The sequence below is a fragment of the Homarus americanus genome, unplaced genomic scaffold (genome assembly GCF_018991925.1).
Source record: "Homarus americanus isolate GMGI-L3 unplaced genomic scaffold, GMGI_Hamer_2.0 scaffold8226, whole genome shotgun sequence".
Lineage (NCBI taxonomy): Eukaryota > Metazoa > Arthropoda > Malacostraca > Decapoda > Nephropidae > Homarus > Homarus americanus.
The window spans coordinates 1,631,133-1,652,704 of NW_024717620.1; the positions used below are offsets into that span (position 1 = coordinate 1,631,133).

General features: G+C 43.6%; 3 protein-coding genes across 4 annotated transcripts; 2 read left to right on the plus strand and 1 right to left on the minus strand.

Annotated features, from left to right (window-relative positions):
• Positions 1-491: 491 nt before the first annotated feature.
• LOC121858957 (basic salivary proline-rich protein 2-like) lies at positions 492-1,315 on the minus strand. Its single transcript, XM_042355614.1, has 2 exons — positions 1,170-1,315; positions 492-945 (listed from the first exon to the last, which is right to left on the minus strand). The coding sequence occupies exons 1-2, from the start codon at positions 1,313-1,315 to the stop codon at positions 492-494; spliced, it is 600 nt and encodes a 199-aa protein (XP_042211548.1).
• A 425-nt stretch (positions 1,316-1,740) lies between these two features.
• Positions 1,741-3,108, plus strand: LOC121858959 (basic proline-rich protein-like). The gene is made up of 3 exons (XM_042355616.1): positions 1,741-2,121; positions 2,177-2,569; positions 2,809-3,108. Exons 1-3 carry the CDS (start codon positions 1,741-1,743, stop codon positions 3,106-3,108), a joined length of 1,074 nt encoding a protein of 357 aa, XP_042211550.1.
• A 4,797-nt stretch (positions 3,109-7,905) lies between these two features.
• Positions 7,906-21,039, plus strand: LOC121858942 (gastrula zinc finger protein XlCGF57.1-like). Of its 2 annotated transcripts, none has more exons than XM_042355596.1 (2): positions 7,906-8,096; positions 18,717-21,039. In XM_042355596.1, the coding sequence occupies exon 2, from the start codon at positions 19,406-19,408 to the stop codon at positions 20,924-20,926; it is 1,521 nt and encodes a 506-aa protein (XP_042211530.1). In that variant the 5' UTR covers positions 7,906-8,096; positions 18,717-19,405; the 3' UTR covers positions 20,927-21,039. The 2 variants fall into 2 exon arrangements, with proteins under 2 accessions (XP_042211530.1, XP_042211529.1); XM_042355595.1 differs by having other exon boundaries at positions 7,906-8,030.
• The last annotated feature ends 533 nt before the right edge of the window (positions 21,040-21,572 follow it).

Genomic DNA, 21,572 nt, shown 5'->3' on the forward strand with positions numbered 1-21,572 from the left:
AGGGAACCTCTCAGGGTTTGTGGTGCCTCCAGGAGACAAGTTCATTGACGGTGGCGGCCACAGGGACCCTAGCAGGGGCCCTGCCAAGGGCGGTGGCGCCCCCAAGGACCCTTCCAAGGGCGGTGGCGCCCCAAGGTTCCCTCACAGAATCGGCAGCGACTGCAGGGCCCCCCCAAAGGCTGCATGGCCCCCAGGGGCCCTCAAGGGGCGATGGTGCCACCAGAGGCCCTGCCAGGGACGGAGGAACTACCAGCGGCCGTTCCAAGTGCGGCAGCCCTTCCAGGGGCGGTGGTGTCTCCAGGGGCGGCAGCATCGGCAGGGGCCATACCAGGGTCAACAGCGACCCCAGGGGCTCTTCCAGGGGTGGTGGCGACCCCAGGGACTTGCCAAGGGTCAGTGATGACCTCAACTGCCCTCCCAGGGGCGGCGGCGCACCCAGGAGCACTTCTTAGGGGTTGCACACTGATCCTGGGGGGCTTCTCGGGGTGCCATCAACTCTGGAAGGGCCCCTGCGGGCGGCGACACCCCTGGAAAGGCCCGTGGTGGTGTCTCCGTCCCTGGAACGGTTCCTGGATGTTCCACCGCCCCTGGGAGGGCCAAAGGGAGTACAAATGCTCCTGGGAAGTACCCAGGGGGGTGCCACCCCCCTGCAAGACCACTGGGGGTGCCATCCCCCGGTAGAGACCACAGCGGAGCCACAGCCTCTGAGAGTTCCCTGTGGAGCCAACGCCCTTGGGAGGACTCCTGGGCGTATCACCGTCCCTCGGAGGGCCCCTGGGAATGCCACCGCCCTTGGGTGGGTCCTTGGGGGTGCCACCGCCCCTGGCAAGGCCCCTGAGAGAGCCCATGTGGGTGCCACCGCCCCTGAGAGGGCCCCTGAGGGCATCACGGCCCCTGGGGTTGCCACAGCCAGTGGTAGGGCCCCAGGATGATCCTCTGGGGATGCTACAGACCGTGGGAGGGCCACAGGGGGTGCTACCACCCCTGGCAGGGCCCCTTTAGATGCCACTTCCTATGGAAGTGCCAACGCCACTGGCAGGGCCTCTTGGGACATTTGAAACTGCCACCGCCCCTGGGAGGGCACCTGGGGGCATCTGCAGACCTGAGAGGAGAACTGGGACGACCCCTTGGAGTGCCACCACCGCTGGCAGGACCCCTGGGGTTGTCACCACCCCTGGAAGGACCCTGAGGGTGCCAACACTCGTGGGACGGCCCCTGAGGGAGCCACCGCTCCTAGCTGATTCTCTGGGGGTGCCACCACCCTGAGGACGCCAAAGCCCCTGGCAGTGCTGCTGGAACCCCCTAAAAGTGCCATAGACCCTGGATAGCCCCCTAAGGAGGCCACCGACCTTGGGAGTGCCCCTGCTGGTATTAGCACCACTTGAGAGGGCCCCCAGGGTGCCACTGCCCCTGGAAGGGCCTCTGAGGGCCCTAGGGGTGCCACCGCATCTGGGAGGGCCCCTGGAAGAGCCACCGCACCTGGGAGGGCCCCTGGGGTTCCACCACACCTGGCGCAGGCGCCCCTAAGAGGGCCTTTGAAAGACTCTGGGGGTCCTAAGGGGCGCCGGTTCCCCTGAGAGGGCCCCTATAAGTACCACTGCCCCTGAGAGGGCCCCTGGGGTTTCTACTGCACCTGGGAGGTCCCTGAGGGCGCCACTGCTCCTGGCCGGGCCGTTGGGAGTACCACCGCCTCTGGAATGGCCCCTCGGGGTGTCACCGACCCTGGGAGGGCCCTTAGGGATGCCACCGCCCTGGAAGGACCCTAGGGATGCCAACTCACCTGGGAGAGCCCCCAGGGTGCCACTGCTCTTGGCAGGACCCCCTGGGTGTATCACAAACCCTGGGAGGGTCCCTGGGGCTGCCACCGCCCCTCGGCAGGCTCCTGAGGGCGCCGGCGCCTTTAAGAAGGCCCTAGGGGTGTCACCGCCCCTCAGAGGGCCCCTAGTAGAGCCACCGCCCATGGCAAAGCCTCTGGGGGTGCCACTGCCACAGGAAAGGCCCCTGGGGGTGCCACTGCCTCTGGGATGGCGCCTGATGGTGCCACCGCCCCTTAGAGGGCCCCTGGGGGTGCTAACGCCTCGGGTAGGGCTCCTGGGGCTGCCACCGTCCCTGGGAGGGCCCGTGAGACCGCCACCACCCCTAGCAGGGCCCCTGAAGGTGCCACCTCCATTGGCAGGGCCCCACGGGCGCAACCCCAAACCTGGGAGGGCCCCTGTTGGCCCTGCTGCCTCTACGAGGGCTTCTGGGGCGATTCGGTCCCTGCAAAGCCACCAGGGGTGACGCTGCCCTTGAGAGGGTTCCTGGGGCCACTGCTACCCCTGGAACGAACCCTGGTGGCGCCGCCGCCCTTGGAAGGGCCTCTGAGGGCGCCACCGCCCCTGGGAGGGGCTCTGAGACCGTCACCGCCCCTGGGGGTGCCTCCTCTAATGGCAGAGCCCCTGCGTGTGCCACTGGGGCGCAAACCCCCCTAAAAGGGCCCCTGGGGGCGCCGCCGCCTCTTGGAGGGCCACCGCCCCTGGAAGGACCCCTGGTATCTCCGCTGCCCCTGGGAGGGACCCTGGGGTCGCCGGTGGGAGGGCCGTTGGGGGTGCCACCGCCCCTGGAAAGACCCTGGGGCTGCCACCGCTCCTCGTAGGGACCCTAGTGGTGCCCTCGCCCCTGATAGGAAACCGGGGGGTGATATCCGCTCCTGGTAGGGCCCCTGGGGGGTGTCACCGCCCCTGGGAGGGCCCCTGAGACCGCCACCATCCCTGGCAGGGCCCCTAGGGCTGCCACCTCCATTGACAGGGCCCCCGGGTGTGCCCCTAGGGCACAAATCCCCCTGGGAGGGCCTCTGCGGGCGCCGCTGCTCCTGGGATGAACCCTGGAGGCGCCACCGCCCCTGGGAGGGTTCCTGAGACCACCATCGCACCTGGCAGGGCCCCTGAGGGTGCAACCTCCATTGGCAGGGCCCCTGCGTGTGCCCCTGGAGCGCACTCCTTCCTTGTAGGGCCCCTGGGAGCGCCGCCGGCTCTGGCAGGGACCCTGGGGTCCCCGCTGCCTCTGAGATCGCCGACGGGAGAGCCCCTACGGGTGCCACCGACCCTGGAAGGACCTTGGGGATGCTAACACTCCTGGAAGGGCCCCTGGGAGTGCCATTGCTCCTGGAAGGGCCTCCTGGGTGTGCCACAAACACTGGGAGGGTCTCTGAGGATGCCACCGCCCGTTGGAGGGCCCTCGAAGGCTTTCGACAGAGTACCCCACGAAAGGCTGAAAATCAAACTGGAAGGGTACGGAATATGGGGATAGAAGACTTTCTTCATGACAGCAAGCAGTGTGTGGTGATTAGAGGCACGAAATCATCATCTGTACCTGTCACAAGCGGGGTACCACAGGGCAGTGTATTGGGCTCGCTGTTGTTTGTTTGTTTCATAAATGACATGCCTGACGTTGTACACTCCTCCATACAAACGTTTGCCGATGACGCCAAGTTATTTCGGGAAATCAAGAACCGTGCAGACTGTGAAGAGCTGCAGAAGGATCTCTGTGAGCTCCAAGAATGGTCGAAGAAATGTCTGCTGAGATTCATTGTCACGAAGTGTAAGAGGATGCACCTGGGGTGTACCAACGGTAAGGAGGCGTATCATATGTCCCAATGGGATAAAGAAACTGCACTATTTGAGACTGGATGTGAGAAGGACCTAGGTGTGTATGGTGAAAATGAGCTGAAGTTCTCGTATAAGGGCGGGGAGTTTTCTTCTTCTTATCCCTTATATTCTTATTTCATACTTATTTCTTTGTCTTATTTCCTTCATTTGTTCTGTCTAATTATTTCATTTCATATAGTTACTTCGTAACCTCTGACCTTTGATAGCATGGCGAGGGTTAGGGCACATGGGTTCTGTAATTCTGGTATCAAGTTATTGGACAAGAATAAAGGCAGATGGTGGTTACAAGTGTTCCCCAAAGAATGCAGTGATGGGTAGGGAAACACTGTGTAACACTGAAGTCCGTTTATTATGGATGAGAGAAATACAAGTGGTGACTTGCGTGTGCCATGCACGGCTCACACAGTCAGACTGAGACTGCCTTGCCATATGGCAGCCTCGGGGCAATGTTGCCACATATCGTGCAGTGTTGCCACGTGATGATATATATAAATGCTACTCGGCACAGTAGCTTATATACAGGGTTGCTACTCGGCACAGTAGCTTATATACAAGGTTGCTACTCGGCACAGTAGCTTATATACAGGGTTGCTACTCTGCACAGTAGCTTATATACAAGGTTGCTACTTGGCACAGTAGCTTATATACATAACCTACAGCAGATACTGGGGGAAAATGATACCCCTATTATACTCTAAACATGGTTTATTAATATGAAATTAAATTTGGTTAAAGGTGTCATTAACATACAACTACAAGGTTTAACTCCTTGGCGTTACTCATCTGCAATTCTAATTAGACACTCTTGCTTCGTACATCATTACTGGTTGTACATTTAAGAGAACACACCACATGACAAGTCTACATATAGTACCTTCACTAGAACTGTTGGTAGTACATATGGAGGATGCACTCACATCACATAACACGTTATTACTGGTACTATCAAGTTTTATGGGTTCACTACTCAACATGAGATAATTATATTTCCGCTAATTATCCCTCATCACATATAGCAATAATACTGTGGCCCATATAACTGTAAGGGGTCTCCCAGGGTATAACACTGGTGTCTCCACACAAATGAAGATCGCTGTTATGGTCGGTTGTAGTCTGACCCCCGGCGAGAGTCTGGGGTCTAGTTCCCAGGATGCGGACTTGAGCAGTTTAATCCTGCCGAATTAACGACATCGTCCAATACAGCTAACTATTAGGTAGCTACAAATTCCCTGCAGCCGGTGGGGTATTCAGCTAACACACACACTGTGCCTGAGATAATGTTGGAGAACGTCAGGGAGAAGTAGTGAAAATAATTCAATCACAAACAATCTTTCGTCTACCAACAACACACGACATTTACTGTATAGTAATTCTTACACTGGGTAAATGACAATTTTACTGTTACAACATGAACACTGATGTTCACAAAATTCACTGAGTTAAACTGACTCAACATGGCGTTCGGGGAATCTTACACATACCTGAGATAACGTTGGAGAACGTCAGGGAGAACTGACGTCTCTCCTGCGCAGGAGCTTATATACGGCTAACTGGTAACTCAACACATGCCAGAAATGGCTACTCACGCAATGACAGAAATTACATTTACCTCAATTGCTGTACATTTAAATATGAAACTCAGTTGCCACAGGTCAGGCGAAATCGTCATCCGTACCTGTCACAAGTGGGGTACCACAGGGCAGTGTATTGGGCCCGCTGTTGTTTGTTTGTTTTATAAATGACATGCCTGACGTTGTACACTCCTCAATACAAATGTTTGCCGATGACGCCAAGTTATTTCGGGAAATCAAGAACCAAGCAGACTGTGAAGAGCTGTAGAAGGACCTCTGTGGGCTCCAAGAATGGTCGGAGAAATGGCTGCTGAGATTCAATGTCACGAAGTGTAAGGGGATGCACCCGGGGCGTACCAACGGTAAGGAGGCGTATCATATGTTCCAATGGGATAAAGAAACTGCACTATTTGAGACTGGATGTGAGAAGGACCTGGGTGTTTATGTTGACAATGAGCTGAAGTTCTCGGGCCATTGCAAGAAGAAGGTAAATCAGGCAAATAAATTATTGGGTCTTATAAGAAGGTCGTTCAAATATCTAGACGGTCCGTCCCTCATTACGATCTTCAGGAGTGAAGTGCTTCCCCATCTGTAGTACTGTCACCCCGTCTGGTCTCCGAGATATGCTTGGGACTGTCAGTTGATTGAAAATGTTCAAAGGAGGGCCGCCAGACTGGTGCCTGCACTTTGGAACCTCAGCTACCCTGAGAGATTGGAGTGCCTGAAATTGCCTAGCTTATACTACAGACGGTCAAGGGGTGACCTAGTTGAGGTGTAAAAGCATCTCAAGGTGCACTACTCAATCGAGTGTCCTTAGTTGGAGCTGGCGGACGCTCGCCCCACAAGGGGTCACAGCTGAAGATTGAAGAAGCTGCAAGTCCAGAAAACTGTGAGGGCAAACTTTTTCAGAGTGAGGGTTGTAAACTCTTGGAACAATCTACCAGAAAGTGTTTTGACGGCACCGAGCGTGAGCTCTTTCAAGACAAGACTTGACCAACACTGGAGCGGGTTCAGGTACATTCAGGAGTCGGTGCATGCCCAGTACGTGCCAACAGTGCGCGACAGAGACGTGACCGATTGCCCGGGCGGCTAGCGAGCCGATCTTTTGGTGAAGAAAATAAAAGAAAAGGAAAAGTAATCAGAGACGTGACCAATCGTCCAAGCGGCTAACGAGCAGATCAGTGGTGAAGAGGATAAAAGTATGAGCAAGAAAATAAATAAATAAGAATATAAGAAAGAAGAATATAAAGAATATAAATATATTGAAGAATAAAAGAAAAGAAATACATGAAATGGAATAAATCTGAAGGATAGTATAAAATAAGGAAAGTTATGCCCTTACACTGTCACCCCGTCTGGTCCCCGAGATATGCTGGGGACTGTCAGTTGGTTGAAATGTTCAAAGGAGGGCCACCAGACTGGTGCCTGCAATTCGGCACCTCAGCTACCCTGAGAGATTGGAGCGCCTGAACTTGCCTAGCTTATACTACAGACGGGCAAGGTGCGACCTAATTGAGGTGTATAAGCATCTCAAGGGGCACTACTCAGTCGAGTGTCCTTACTTGGAGCTGGCGGACGCTCGTCCCACAAGGGGTCACACCTCAAGATTGAAGAAGTCGCAGGTCCAGAAAACTGTGAGGGGCAAATTTTTTCGGAGTGAGAGTTGTGAACTCTTGGAACAATCTACCAGAAAGTGTTGTGACGGCACCGAGTGTGAGCTCTTTCAAGACCTGACTTGACCAACACTAGAGCGGGTTCAGTTACATTCAGGAGCCAGTGCATGCCCAGTACTTGCCAACAGTGCGTGATAGAGGCGTGACCGATCGCCCAGGTGGCTAACGAGCCGATCAGTGTTGAAGAGGATAAAAGTGAAAGTAAAAGTACATAGTCTTTTATCCACGCGAGGACATTTCCCAGAATTCCGTACCCTTTCAGTTTAATTTTCAGCCTTTCATGGGGTTACACTGTGTAAAGTCTTGGCACCCTGTTCCAGAATATGGGTCCAAATATTCAGTACCTTGAGTAATTGTGTTAAGCAGGAGCACCCCGGCGTAAAACCTTGACCTAAGGTCCAACCGCAGTGAGCCACCCAGGACTACCAAGTACTGTCCGAGCAAAACAATGTTTTGAACACCAAACACAACTACAGAAGGCTTAAGAATGAACAAGCACAACATCAAGATTGGAACAGGGAATGTAAGGACATTATATTAGGCTGGTAATTATACAAATGTTTGTAAGGAGATGAAATGATTGTTGTGGAACATTCTGGCTTTAGGTGAAATAAGATGGACAGGTTCAAATAACATTAGTTGTGAAGATGTTTAGTTCATACATTCAGTTGGTGAAAAACACACACACACACACACACACACACACATATATATATATTTTGATAAAATCACACGGGAAAATGGAAACAACGTGTGATTTTATCAAGATTTATCTTATCCACGTTTCCATTGTGGATTTACATGAAATATATATATATATATATATATATATATATATATATATATATATATATATATATATATATATATATATATATATATATATATATATATATATATATATATATATATATATATATATATACACCTTGGAAACTTTGAGACAAAAAGGTAATTTTTGAGGGCTCATCTAGGGAAGTTTGGCAGAAGAGGACTCAGAGGAACTGGCAACACTGGGTGTGACTGGAAGTTGAGAGAAGAACTGGCACAATGGCCACAACAACAAACGCTGCAGGCTGCTCTTCGTCTTCTGTTTTACCTCCATAACATATAATGGTATCACCCTACATATCGATAAGGTATATATACACTGACATCAGTAATGAATTATTGAATAGATGAAGTATTGGTAAATGTATAATACAGTAAGTATCAGAAATAATGGGTCAAACCTAGTTGCTAGTTGAAGCCATTTAGGGAAACTAATGAAATTATTTTATCAAGTTTTATTTTCTGTCTCTTGTTGATAAGATTCTTGTGTGTTTATATACTATGTGATGTAACACTGGGTAATGTGTCCATTGATAACAAGAAAAGTGCTCGTGTGACCCAGGAGATGAACAATATGGGCCCTCTGAGGGGGAAAGGCAAACATCTCATGAGCAATGTTAGAGGAGCAAGGAAATGTTAGTATGAAAATAATGTAAATAGTCACAGAAGTAAAAATAAAGGTAAATTTGCACTTCCACCTCCCACTCTGTTAGAAAGTCAAAAATATATTTTTCTAGTGTATTTGTGTGTGTTTAGACCGAATATGACCTTCAATTCTGGGGAAAATTAGTGGGTTTTTTCGAATATTTTTTCGTTGGACGTTTTCTGAAAAACAATCATGGCAAAATACACCAAAAAACACTAGAAAAACCAAAACCAAACCTAACCTAACCTAACTGACTCTCACCATATGATGGAATCACCTATTTCTTACCTTATTGGCCTGGTTCTTGTTCATCGTTGGATTCTGAGATTGTTACACACCGTCTTTGCAATATTTACATTCTGTCTTGCTCTTAGTACACTTTTCTGAGGTTGGAAGAACACCATGCGATCGAAAAAATACTATAGTTTCTTCGTCTTTTTCCAAAAAACTAACAATCGGCTCCATATAACTTAAGTGACACCCATCGCAGACTGCCATGGTCGGAACTGAAGTTACTGAACTTGAATTTCGAAATATAAGAAACCCAAAATAAAACTCGAATTTTATTGGGCCAAATATACCGCGAATTAAACCCCAAATCATTTTAATTGGTTGAAAAACAAAAACGCTTTTGATTCGCCGTGTGACGTGTACGGGAACGCATGGGCGTGATGATTTATGAAGGAGATGCAGGAGACACGCAGTGTTGGAGGTGAGGCAGGCGATAATGTCGGAAGATTAATGGAAGAAAATAGATAAAATTTTGGATAAGCTATCTCCGTTATTATACATTTCCGCCGGTAATGTAATAGATGAAAATTATCCTATAATTAGACTTCATATTCGAATATGATAATAGATTAGTGGTAGGAATGAACGGTGTGTAAATGCAATAATACCGATTTTTTTTCGTGGAACGTTTTTCAAAAAAAATTAATGGCCAAGCGAATAAAAAATACCCGAAAACACACTAGAAAAGCAAAAACCAAACCTAACCTAATCTAACCTAACTGACTCTCACCATATGATGGAATCACCTATTTCTTACCTTATTGGACTGGTTCTTGTTCGTCGTTGGATTCTGAGATTCTTACACAACGCCACATATGTTGTACTTTGCGGTATTTACATTCAGCCTTGCACTTAAGACACTTTACTGAGGTTGGAAGAACACCATGTGATCAAAAAAATTCTATAGTTTCTTTGTTTTTTCCCCAAAACTCTCAATCAGCTCCATATAATTGAAGTGATACCCATTGCAGACTTCCATGGTTGGAAATGAAGTTGAATTCCAAAATATGAGACCCAAAATAAAAATCGATTTTGATTGGGCCAAAAATACAGCGCATTAAACCACAAATCATTTTAATTGGTTGGGGAAAAAAACACTAATGGTTGGTCGCTTGACGTGTACGGGAACGCCTGCACGTGATGGTTAATCAAGGTGAAACGCAGGAGACACGCAGTGTGAGAGGTGAGGTAGGTGATAATGGCGGAAGATTAATGGAAGAAAATAGAGAAAATTTTGGATATGCCATCTCCGTTATTATACATCTGCGACGGTAATGTAATAGATGAAAATGATCTTATAATTAGACGTCTTATTAGAATATGATAATAGATTAGTGGTAGGAATGTGGATTGTTTAAACTCAAAAATACCAAAATAAAAGTTTTCAAAGGTGTACGTATGCAAAATACAAATAAGAAAAAGGTTAATACTGTATTTAGAAGTTGGGTAAATTTTTACAAGTGGACAACCATGTATTTTTCCGATGGTTTAGACCAGTGGTTCTCAACCTTGTTTGCCCCATGCACCCCTTTCACCATATGTCAGAATGTCATTCCCCCCTCCTTTCCAAGATTGTCTGCCTCAATAAGTGCATTCCAAATAATATGCATATAATACTGAAAATCCTTTATTTTTTCCATATTAGTACATATACATTTACAATTTTACATGGATTTTTTTTATAGTGGAGTTTTACAAATTAAATGCCAATTGAAAATGTTGATGGATTTATAAAACTTGAATAAAAGTAAAATAGTTTTTTTTTATTTATAATGAATTACTTAACAGACCAAACTGAAGCATAATGCAATAAACAAAAAGTTCAATAGAATACCAGGATATTGTAAATTTGTAATTAATTTTATTCAGATGAAGATTACAGTCAATGAGAAACCTGTGATTGTTTTTTCTTCGCCAATTCTGGGATACGCGGAGGAGTGCTTGAAAGGGCACAACGCAGGTCATTTTCTACCTCTAATCTACTACGTTGCTTCGTTTTAATTTGCAACAGAGTTGAAAAGCCTGACTCACAAAGATATGTCGACACAAACGGAAGCAATGCACGGATAGCTCTTTCTGCCACTTTTGGGTAGGAATCGCACATCAAGGGCCAAAATTCTGTGATTGATTTCTCATCGAACATATCTCTTGCTCCCGAATCAGTTTCCCCCAATTCCCTGGTTGAGAACCCCTGGTTTAGACAATGTTAAGACACTTTTCTTCTATGACGCTCCGGAAAATTTTTTACTTTAGGACATAAGTCCCTTGGGGTTGACCAATATGTTTTCCCAGTGTATATTGGTGTGTTATAAACAAATCACCTTCATTTTTGGCGGAAATTGCTAGTTTTTGCCCCCCAACTCCCCCATCAATAATGGGGGAGAGCCTGAGAAATCGGGGTTTTTTGGGTGAGGGAGAAAACGAAAAAGAGTCATCTGACCTAACAAAACCTAACCTAACTCCTAGCCGGGGACTCTGCTCCCAGACCCCCGGTAAGCCTAACCTGACCCCTAGCCGGGGGCGGGAGGCCTAGCTTAAACAGACCTAAATGTTTCAGTGGTTAAAAACTTTGGGGCACGCCATGTCCAAACTACAATACCTTAGTTAGAACTGGAAGGACCAGGGATACGTAAGAATTGGATAGAATGATCGTCTCTCGTAAAACTCGCCAATAAACTTAAAATAATCGTAGGAGCACAAACGAGAACTAACCTCCACCAAGGCCATTGTGAGACTGGTCAATGAAATTGCTCAAGCTGCATCCTTTGAAAAAATCAGATGTGATTGGTTGAAAAAAATTCGCGTGAAGATATCGATACCTCATTGGTCACGACTGGACGACGTCGGTCAACATTGAGCATGCTTGATGTGCCGATAGTATCTCTTCACAGACAAGGACTGAAAACTATTAAAATAATTGAATTCAATTGTGTCGCTATTATCTATTTCTGCCTGTTATACAGTATATGGGATTCAAAATGCTCAGAATCGCGAGATGTAAATGTTTCAGTAGTTTATAACTTTCTGGGGCATTATGTCCGAGAGTAAAATAATACCGACTTTTCCCTCACAAGTGACTTAAATATACCAGGGGACGTAGGGGGGGGGCCATGGTTAGGAAGTTAGGTTAAGTAATTTTAAATCATTTGCGAGGGAAACGTCATAGAACAAAAGTCTAAGCCATCGGAAGAACACATTGATCAACAAAAAATCCATGCCTGTCCACTTGTAAAAATTTACCAGAAGTTGCCACTACCTAATGGAATGTTAAGTCATATGAGGAGATAGAAAAAAATATAAATAATTTATTCTAACATTTATGTCTGAAATTTTTAGTTTTGGAGTTATTTTAACTTTTATTTTATAATATTTGGCCAACAAAACATTGTAAAAACCTAACCTACATAATCTAACCCAACCCTGGCCTAGTGTGTAAGAAATTTACCTTCAGTAAGAGATACAGGAGGATAGAGTGATGTGACTTGAATGAGGAAGTGGTGTCTTGTCTGTCTCTTATCACAGTACCATGCATGGTGATCTACAAGGTACTAACACTGAATTACATCTTGGATACTTTACAGATGAAACAAGAGCACTCTGAACCCTAAAAATGACATTGGCTGTTGCTTCATTGTCCAAAATACTGTACAGTTAACCCTCACTTTACGCGGTTAATGTAACCTGGAGGGTACCGCGGAAAGTGAGGAACGAGTAAACGAAATAACAGAACATAGGGATTAATTTAAATAGTGACTGGGCCGACCCCCAAACTCCACTTTTTCCGACACAATACGTACGTTGTGGTAAAAATTGTATCTTAATTTTATGATGGTATGCACACACATAATATAGAAGAGAAATATCAATAAGAGAATAATATACTGTACCAGGTAAAAGAAAAATCAAGGATTAACACTTACGTTAGTAGCTGAGATGGCTAGGCACACGGGGATGGGGGCTGGTTCTGAGGCAGAGGGCACATTAGTGGCCCTCCGGTGAATCACTTGTCACTATTCACCATAGATGTCAGGGCCTCCCTGACATCTATGTGTAATTCAAGATTATTTTCTTTTAAGTCAACACTGCACTGCACTATATATGTTGTCAATTTGTTAAATAAATTTCAGAATGACCAATAATTGTACTGTAAAAACGTAAAAATTCTCTGTGTTCAAGAGACCCACAAGCAAGATGTTTCCTCCACTGAACAGAGATACAAACTGAGGCCTTGGTGGGTGAGTAAAGTGGCTGATGGGCACACCAAAAACTAGTTCCGTGTACTGAAATTATGTTAAATAAGTGTTAAAACAACTAATAATTTTAATATAAAACTTAGAAGAATATTGAATAACACAACCTTCTTGATATTTACTCCAATTGAAACAAATTTAAGCCCTAGAAGCGATTACTGTATTAGCGGTCTAATCTTCCAGCTGGTGAGCAAGCCAAAACATGTTGACACGATTTCTTAAGAATCTCATTAACCGAATTTTTGTTCGTTAACCGAATTGAAAATTCTTATGAAAGATAATTCGTTAACCGAAATTTCGTTAGCCGAGGCGTTCGTTAACTGAGGGATCACTGTAATTAAAGATATTTAGAATATTTAAAAAGTTACTGTACGCTGTGCCCTTAAGTTTTAAATAACCTTTATGCTGTTTACTATTTCTTAAAAATATACAGTAGATTATCTTTCCTACGCCTGATCAAATTGCGTTACGACACTAAGGGTCATACAATGGATTTTGTTCAAATTTCATACACAGGTACTGTACTACCTGTACTTTACATGCTAATTAAGGATCTGGGTTCACAATTTAAAAATTCGATTAATTAGTGTTAATTAATTGTACTGCGCACATCATTGTCATTCGTAAAAACCCCATTTAATTCATATTACGCTATATAACATTCAAATCCACCGCTCTTGTAGAACCTCAGAAAACGGGAAACATTGATAAAGGATAACTCACCTACTCAATGTTACTAGACCATGTGTTGTATTGTACCCAGGTACAGTGGCCCCTCCATTAACGAACTCAATCCGTTCCAGAAGGTCATTCGTTAACCGAAACCATTGTTTCAATGGGTTTTTGGGTAATTGGTTCCAGCTAACCGAAAATTTCCTAACTTCAACAAAAATGGCGGAAAAATTTACTTACTTTGAGGTGTGTATGTAGAAGGCTCCTGGATGATGGTGATGATGTGCATTTGAAGTGGGAGGTGGAGGAGGAGAAGGGAGAAGAGAAGGAAGTGGAGGTGGAGGAGAAGCATTTTACTGCTTCTTGGAAGGTGAGTCACCTTCCATGAAAATGTCAGGAACCTCTGGACTGACAGATTCTCCACCATGAACATCCTCTCTCCTTCTTGAAGTGGAAGGCTGAGGGCTAGCATCTTGTTCCCTCTGCCTTTTACTGAAGAAAGTGTCAATTGTGGTCTGTGGGGCATCTGTCCTCCTCACTATTAACTTATGTTTAAAGAAGGAGACCACTGAGTCCTCAACATGACACAAAGTTAGTTCAGTTTTTTCCACTTCTGGGTGCTTTGAAGCCAGTTCCCTGAACTTCTCCCAGTGGTAAATCACATCTTTCAACTGTTTAGCTGACATATGGTCATCACTTTCAATTTCCTCCTCACCACTGTCAGCCTCTACCTGTAACATCTCATCCAGTTCCTTCAAGTCATCAGGAGTAAGTTCCTCCTCATGAGACATCACAAGCTCTTCCACATCCTTCTCCTCCACTTCAAGGCCCAATGACTGACCAATGGACACAATCTCCTGGTCCAACTCTGTGTCATCCTCAAATCCCTCAAAATCATGGACTTCTGATGGCCACAGTGCTTTCCATGAAGAATTGAGGGTTCTATTGGAGACTTCTTGCCATGATGACACAATCAATTTTACAGCCTCCAGGACGTTGAATTGTGTCTTCCAGAACTGTTTCAGTGTTAGTTCAGGATCAGCGGAAGTTGCCTGATGACACCTCCTAAACATTTTCTTCATGTACAACTTCTTGAAGTTGCTGATTACATTCTGGTCCATTGGCTGTATGAGTGATGTAGTGTTTGGAGGCAAAAACAACACTTTCACAAAGTCAAATTGATACTCCAAATTTCTGGCAAGGTCAGGGTCATGACCAGGAGCATTATCCATGAGGAGAAGAGCCTTTCAAGGAAGTTTATTGGTGGTTAGGTAGCTCTTGACAGAGGGGCAAAACACATCAACAGCCCATTCATTAAAGAACTGTCTTGTCACCCATGCCTTACGGTTGGACTTCCAATAAACTCCAAGCATTGTTCTTACCACTTTCTGTTGCTTGAACACCCTGGGGTTTTCAGAGTGGTAGACAAGCATAGGCTTCAGTCGGAAATCCCCTGAAGCATTGGCACCAAGCAGTAGAGTGAGACGGTCTTTCATGGGTTTATGGCCAGGTAAAGAGGCTTCATCTCTGGTGATAAATGTTCTTTTGGGCATCTTTTTCCAGAACAGCCCAGTTTCGTCCACATTGAACACTTGCTGTGGAAGATAATTTTCTTCTTCCATCAGTTTTTTAAATTCAACTAAAAACTTTGCTGCCCCTTCTTTATCAGCACTAACAGCTTCACCATGCCTAGCAACACTTAAAATGTCACTTCTTTTCTTAAATTTTTCGAACCAGCCTTTGCTAGCCCGAAATTCTTCAAATTCTGTTCCTGAAGAACCAGGTTGATCTGCCTTTAAATGTTCATAAATCTCCCTGGCTCTTTCACAAATGAAATCACCAGAAACTGAATCACCTTTCATCTGTTTTTCCCTAATCCAGATGATAAGTAACCTCTCAGTTTCTACGATTAGGGATCTACTTTTAAACACTCTTGTAGATTTGTCTCTCACGTTCACTTCCTTAAATTTGTCTTTTTGTGCAAGAATTGTCGACACAGTTGATGCCGACATGCCATATTCTTTGCATAGCGCATTTGATTTAATACCTTGTTCGTGTTTTTTTATTATTTCCTGCTTTATTTGGATTGAAATCGCTTTTCTTGATCTCTTAGGCCCCATGCTGGATTCAAACAATGGCAACACGTATTTTTCAAAGTTAAACTAGCTGTAAATAAAGAATATTTTCTTTAAAATAACACTGCACTGCACTATATATTGTCAATATGTAAAATAATTTTCAAAATGACCAATAATTTGCTTGGAAACACAAAAAAAGCGTTTAGTTGAAGAGAGTCTCAAGCAAGATGTTACCTCCAGTGAAAACAGAGAGAGACTGACACCTGTTTCCTGTGTTAAGAGGCTGGATGCCGCGCATTAAACTAGTCACTTTACCTTCAATTTTGCTCAATAATTGTTAAAATGACTAAAAAATTGAATATTAAACTTTTAAAATTATTGAATAGTATAAACTTCTTGATATTTACTAAAATAGTAAGGAATTTAAGCCCTAGAACCGATTAATGTATTGGCGGACTGATACTAAAGCTGGTTGCCCGGTCAGTGCAAGCGAAAACATGTTGAGGTCGGTTCGTAAGAAGTTCGTTAAGCGAAATTTTTTTCGTTAACCGAATTGAAGATCCGAGGTGTTCGTTAAACGAGGGGTCACTGTACAGTTATCTAATGTTAATTGTATGTATTCATAGCATTAAGGAGAATTCAGGGTATCCATAAGACGATTGGGAAAGTCCAGTTGAGCCGGGCTAGTGTACTGTAGGACTAAGTGTGGATCTTGGTTTGAAGGTCATACTATTTACGTCTGTGAACGTGTAGCGAACATAACTTCCACAGATATCATATGAAAATACAATGATCTGGAAAAAGGATAAAGGTATCATTACTATGTGAAGTGCTGGAAGTGATCTAGAAACTATGCTTCAAAAAGAATATCGTGTATACCCACGCCATGAAAATACGATGCTAGGCTTTGTTTGGGTTGGCGCTTAGGCCGCCTCGGGTGTGCCTCGTTGATATTATAACCCAATGAATATACCCACGAACTAGCAAACCAAGACCTTACCTTAGTGTGTAATTTAGGATTAAAATATGTGTTTATACGGCATGAGTGACAATATACCGAAAAGTGTTCAGGTGAGAACCGTAAGAAATAAAAGTAAAAATTAAAGATTGGAAACTGTAGGCCTACGTGGTGACGAGCGGCGGGGCACTGCCCTCAGTACCCTCCGTTCTACCGTCACCTCAGGTCAGTGTCCTATCGGGCTATATCCCGCCCTATAATTAAGGCTTGTATAGAAGTTATTACAGTTTAAAGCTTTGCCTGATATATAAGTGTAATAGTAATGTGTTAGGGGGTGTGATAACCGCCCGTCAGGCATTATTTCTCAGTAACCTCCATTCTACCGTCACCTCAGGTGCCATGCCCGGCAGCCATTATCCCTATGAGCGTTCCAACAGGTGGTGACTACTCCCAGCTATGCCAATCCTCTGTGAACCGGTGGATATCCAACACACCACTCTAAATGAGTAAGAACAAATAAGGAAACGCTTGAGAAACTCTGCGGTCGTCTCTGGGTGAAGCCCTCGTCTTTACCCACCGAGGGCGGTGTGCGAACGAGGTGCCTGTTGTGTATTCCTTAAAGTCACAAGGAGTTCCATACCTGCAGGTGTGGAGGGTAACGGGTGTGTTGAGAGGGTGCTACTATGTATGATAACCGACGGTGCTATATCCATACAGGTGGAGCAGTCTGATGTGTTAAGGGGTAGTGTAAGAAGGAATGACCGAGGTAAGGTGGTCACACATTGTTATGCAATAAGTATGTGGATGACACGCCATTAATGTAAGACATCTGGTGCCCATCTGGGTAACCAACATTTTTGTTGTTCTTCTGAGAAAGACCAATTCATTTGTATGTTTTTTACCAGTATGCTTTATAAGGAATAATTTAATTAAGACATGTTATGGTTTCACCCTTCTTTCCCCTTATCGATCTGGTCAATGGAAAACCTATCCCAATGCCTAGTCCACTCTGCACGCTACCTAACGAGCTACATGCTGTCTAGAGGGGGTCTGGTGGTAGCGACCCTTAGAAATTAAGATTAGAGTTAAGTATTCCCCCTTAGCATTAGTGACCCCCAGTCTGGCAGTATATAATGACCTTTGAAATAAGTAAAGAATTTTAAAATATTTAAGAAGTCAATTCTGCTGTGCCCCATTACAGTATAAAAATCCTCTATATCATTACTCCTCAACAAATTTGTGTCCATTTCTTCCCATGTTGCCGTACATTTATGTTTAGAAGTAAATTCATCTACCAGACACGAGTACAGTATCACCTTCGCAGCTGTCAGATGTGCATTCCAGTTAACGTCCTTCTACCTTGGTGTTTGTCGGGTAACTGAAGGTGAAATATGGCTTGTGACTGTTCCAGGATACTTGAGACAGGGTGGGAAGAATCATGATGTATCTCATACTTGCATAGGACTCCATTGGACTGAAACAGTTAAGAGGATATTCATGCCAAGAAGTGATGTTTGACCCCACCAGGCTAGAAGGGTTGGACGACTGAGAGACCAATGTATGATTGAGAACTAGTTGTTAAGTCAGTTGTTGTCAAAGTGTAACAAGATGTTTCTCTTCTAGAGCTGCAGTGAGCTCTTGTACTCGACAAGCATTGGTTCACCTCTCATTTTTTAAATGGGATTTCAAGATCATTCCCAGATTTTCATTTCCATTTTTTAGTCCATATATTTTCTACCATATTGTTTTTACTATTAAGACTATCAATGATATACTGTACGGTAGTTTGTACCTGTGGGTGGTGGGGGGGGGGCGGAGTTGTATTTCCTCACCTTTGCTGCTGGATGTTATTGATGTTGTGATTGTTTCCAAACTTAATTTTCTTGTACCCATCAACACAATATTGCATAGATCCCTTGTTCCTAGGTATAGGAATTTGCCATTTGATTTTGAGTTGAGTGTGTCAGAGGTGAAGGTTAATGTATAGCTGGCCGAGAGGTCTATGTGAAGGTTGTGACTATTTTATCTTAAGTTTATTAATGTTATTGTAGTCATTTTTAGGATTATTTCACTGATATGTTTTTCTTTCCTTCCCACAGATATGAATTGGATAGTGGAAAAAGATGAAGTAGATTGTGAGAACATTGTTGGGCGCAGTTGTAAAGAACAGTGTGCAAGACAAGTATTACCAACTGAAGGAAAGAATTCTAAGTATACAAGAAATTATTCAATGTTGAAATAATTAAAAACTTGTGTGCAAATTCACCTCCTCATAATACTTTTGTCAATTGTAGTAATATTTAACCAGCCATCACAAGTAGTGTACTTGTAGTATATCAGGATGAGTATCATCAGAGGAACTGTACATATAACAAGAGTATATAATTTTTGTACTCTTCCCTGTTGAGTGTTACTATAGTGTATGTTGTAAGTCAAAAACAGTGTTTGTTAATTTATATATTAATGACAACTAAAGTTATTTGTGTAACTCATTCTTTACACTATTTTTCACATTTAATCAAAGAGGTATTGAGGAACCTTATTAATAATGGTGTAGTCACATCACAAACTGGATCTTCCATCACACTTGCCTCCCCACTGTCCACCCATCTCAGCATCAATACATCAGTGTCAGTAAATTACATTCACTAATAGATTTGTTTCAGTTGTGTTTGTTGTTTTTCAAATATAATTAACAGTAACAAGATATTAATAGCTCCTGTAGGAGGAAACCATTTCCCAGTTCAGAGTCACTAAAACCTTTGAACACAATACACACAGTTTTATAATGGAAGGTCACTCAGAGGAACAGTCGGAGTCTCCCAGAGAATTGTCTGTAAATTCACATCAGGTAACAAATTTGAAAGATGACTTACACCAGAAACTGTTTGCGTGTCCAGAATGTCAAAAAGGTTTTCCACAAAAACATAAATTAAATTACCATATGAGAATTCATACAGGAGAGAAATCATATCAATGTTCTGAGTGTCTGACAGACTTTGCACATAAATCTTCTCTATATGCACACATTAAACGTCATACAGGAGAGAAACCATATCAGTGTTTTTTGTGTCGGAAAGACTTCTTACATAAATCTTCTTTAGACGCACATATGGGAAGTCATAGAAAAGAGAAACCTCATCAGTGTCCAGAATGTTTGAAGAACTTTCAAGATAAATCTAATCTCAAAAGACATATGAGAATTCATACAGGAGAGAAATCATATCAATGTTCTGAGTGTCTGAAAGACTTTGCCCGAAGAGGTACTTTAGCCGCACACATGAGAAGTCATACGGGAGAGAAACCTTATCACTGTTCTCTGTGTCTGAAAGACTTCGCACTTAAATCTTCTTTAGTTGCACACATGAGAAGTCATACGGGAGAGAAACCTCATCAGTGTTCTGTGTGTCTGAAAGACTTTGCACTTAAATCTTCTTTAGTTGCACACATGAGAAGTCATACAGGAAAGAAACCTTTTCAGTGTTCTGTGTGTCTGAAAGACTTTGCACATAAATCTTCTCTACATGTACACATAAAAAGTCATACAGGAGAGAAACCATATCAGTGTTTTTTGTGTCTGAAAGACTTCTTACATAAATCTTCTTTAGACGCACATATGGGAAGTCATAGAAAAGAGAAACCACATCAGTGTCCAGAATGTTTGAAGGACTTTCAAGATAAATCTAATCTCAAAAGACATATGAGAATTCATACAGGAGAGAAATCATATCAATGTGCTGAGTGTCTGAAAGACTTTGCCCGAAAAGGTACTTTAGCCATACACATGAGAATTCATACGGGAGAGAAACCTTATCGGTGTTCTCTGTGTCAGAATGATTTTGCCCAAAAAAGTTTTTTAGTCACACACATGAGAAGTCATACGGGAGAGAAACCATTCCAGTGTTCAGAATGTCATAGAGGATTCTCTGAAAAATGTTCTGTAGTAAAACACATGAAAGTTCACAAAGTAAAACCCTTTCACTGTGTAAGATGCAAAAAGGTCTTTAAGGAGAAAGAGAGTTTAACATTTCATACAAAGAGATGTTCTCAGATTCACCAAGTGCCTAACTCACATTATAATGAAGGTGAAAGCTGCCAGGATTTCCACCATGACTTGAGCTTGTCATCCCAACCAACAGTGGAGATGGGTGTTTCTGAAGGAGTGAAAAAGTGTGTTTCTGAAGGAGTGAAAATGGAAACTAATTGTGATCCACTCTCAGAAGCTTCACCAGGGTCTGAGATAATTGATCAATCATCTTTAAAGATGGAGTGCCAGGAACAAGCAGTTTATATTAAGGAAGAATTTTGAAGTTGTTTTTGTTGAATACACTGTATTGTACTTGTGCTACTGATATTCTTATTAGACTGAACTTCATGTTATGTACATTTTGTGAATAAAATCGTTACATTTTGTGATTGAAATATAAAGATATAAAATTTGAAACCATTTGAAATCCCAAACATGACTTGTGGGTACATTGGTGGCAGTCATTTCCCTACCCAAGTGCAGGTCTCTGGCAACTGTACAGGTACAGTACCTTTTTTTTCATGCAAAAGTTCTGTTTATGTAATTTTGTAATACAGTAGAACCTCCTTATTTCTAACTGCTCTTACAAACTTTGCTTAATCAAATGAATTTCAAATTCAAACAGATTATTTCCTTTTCAAAGTTCAACATATATCCTTAGTGAAACATGGCCTTTGTTATTCTATATGTTTCATATGCCAAAAATAAACAAAATCTGTATAATAAACAATAAAAATGATACATTGTGCATCATAAAATACAGTAACATATTTTTTCTACTACCAAAAAAAATCTACTGTAATGTGTACATCACTTCCTCTTTCTTCAGTCATTTAATATTTGAGTACTGATCTGAGGCTCAGGCTTTCTAGACCTCCTCCTCCTCCTCCCCCCCCCCAGCAAATACATAACCTGGCTATTTTCTGTC

What these genes read in the sequence shown, in the direction of transcription:
- LOC121858957 (XM_042355614.1), bottom strand. Translation starts at nt 1,315, where the DNA reads ATGGCACTTTTAGGGGGTTCCAGCAGCACTGCCAGGGGCTTTGGCGTC. An exon ending in TCAGGGTCCTTCCAGGGGTG is followed by an intron (nt 946 to 1,169) that starts GTGACAACCCCA and finishes CACGGTCTGTAG; the next exon opens with CATCCCCAGAGGATCATCCT.
- LOC121858959 (XM_042355616.1), top strand. Translation starts at nt 1,741, where the DNA reads ATGCCACCGCCCTGGAAGGACCCTAGGGATGCCAACTCACCTGGGAGA. An exon ending in CACCGTCCCTGGGAGGGCCC is followed by an intron (nt 2,122 to 2,176) that starts GTGAGACCGCCA and finishes CTCCATTGGCAG; the next exon opens with GGCCCCACGGGCGCAACCCC. An exon ending in GAGGGACCCTGGGGTCGCCG is followed by an intron (nt 2,570 to 2,808) that starts GTGGGAGGGCCG and finishes GTGTGCCCCTAG; the next exon opens with GGCACAAATCCCCCTGGGAG.
- LOC121858942 (XM_042355596.1), top strand. Translation starts at nt 19,406, where the DNA reads ATGGAAGGTCACTCAGAGGAACAGTCGGAGTCTCCCAGAGAATTGTCT.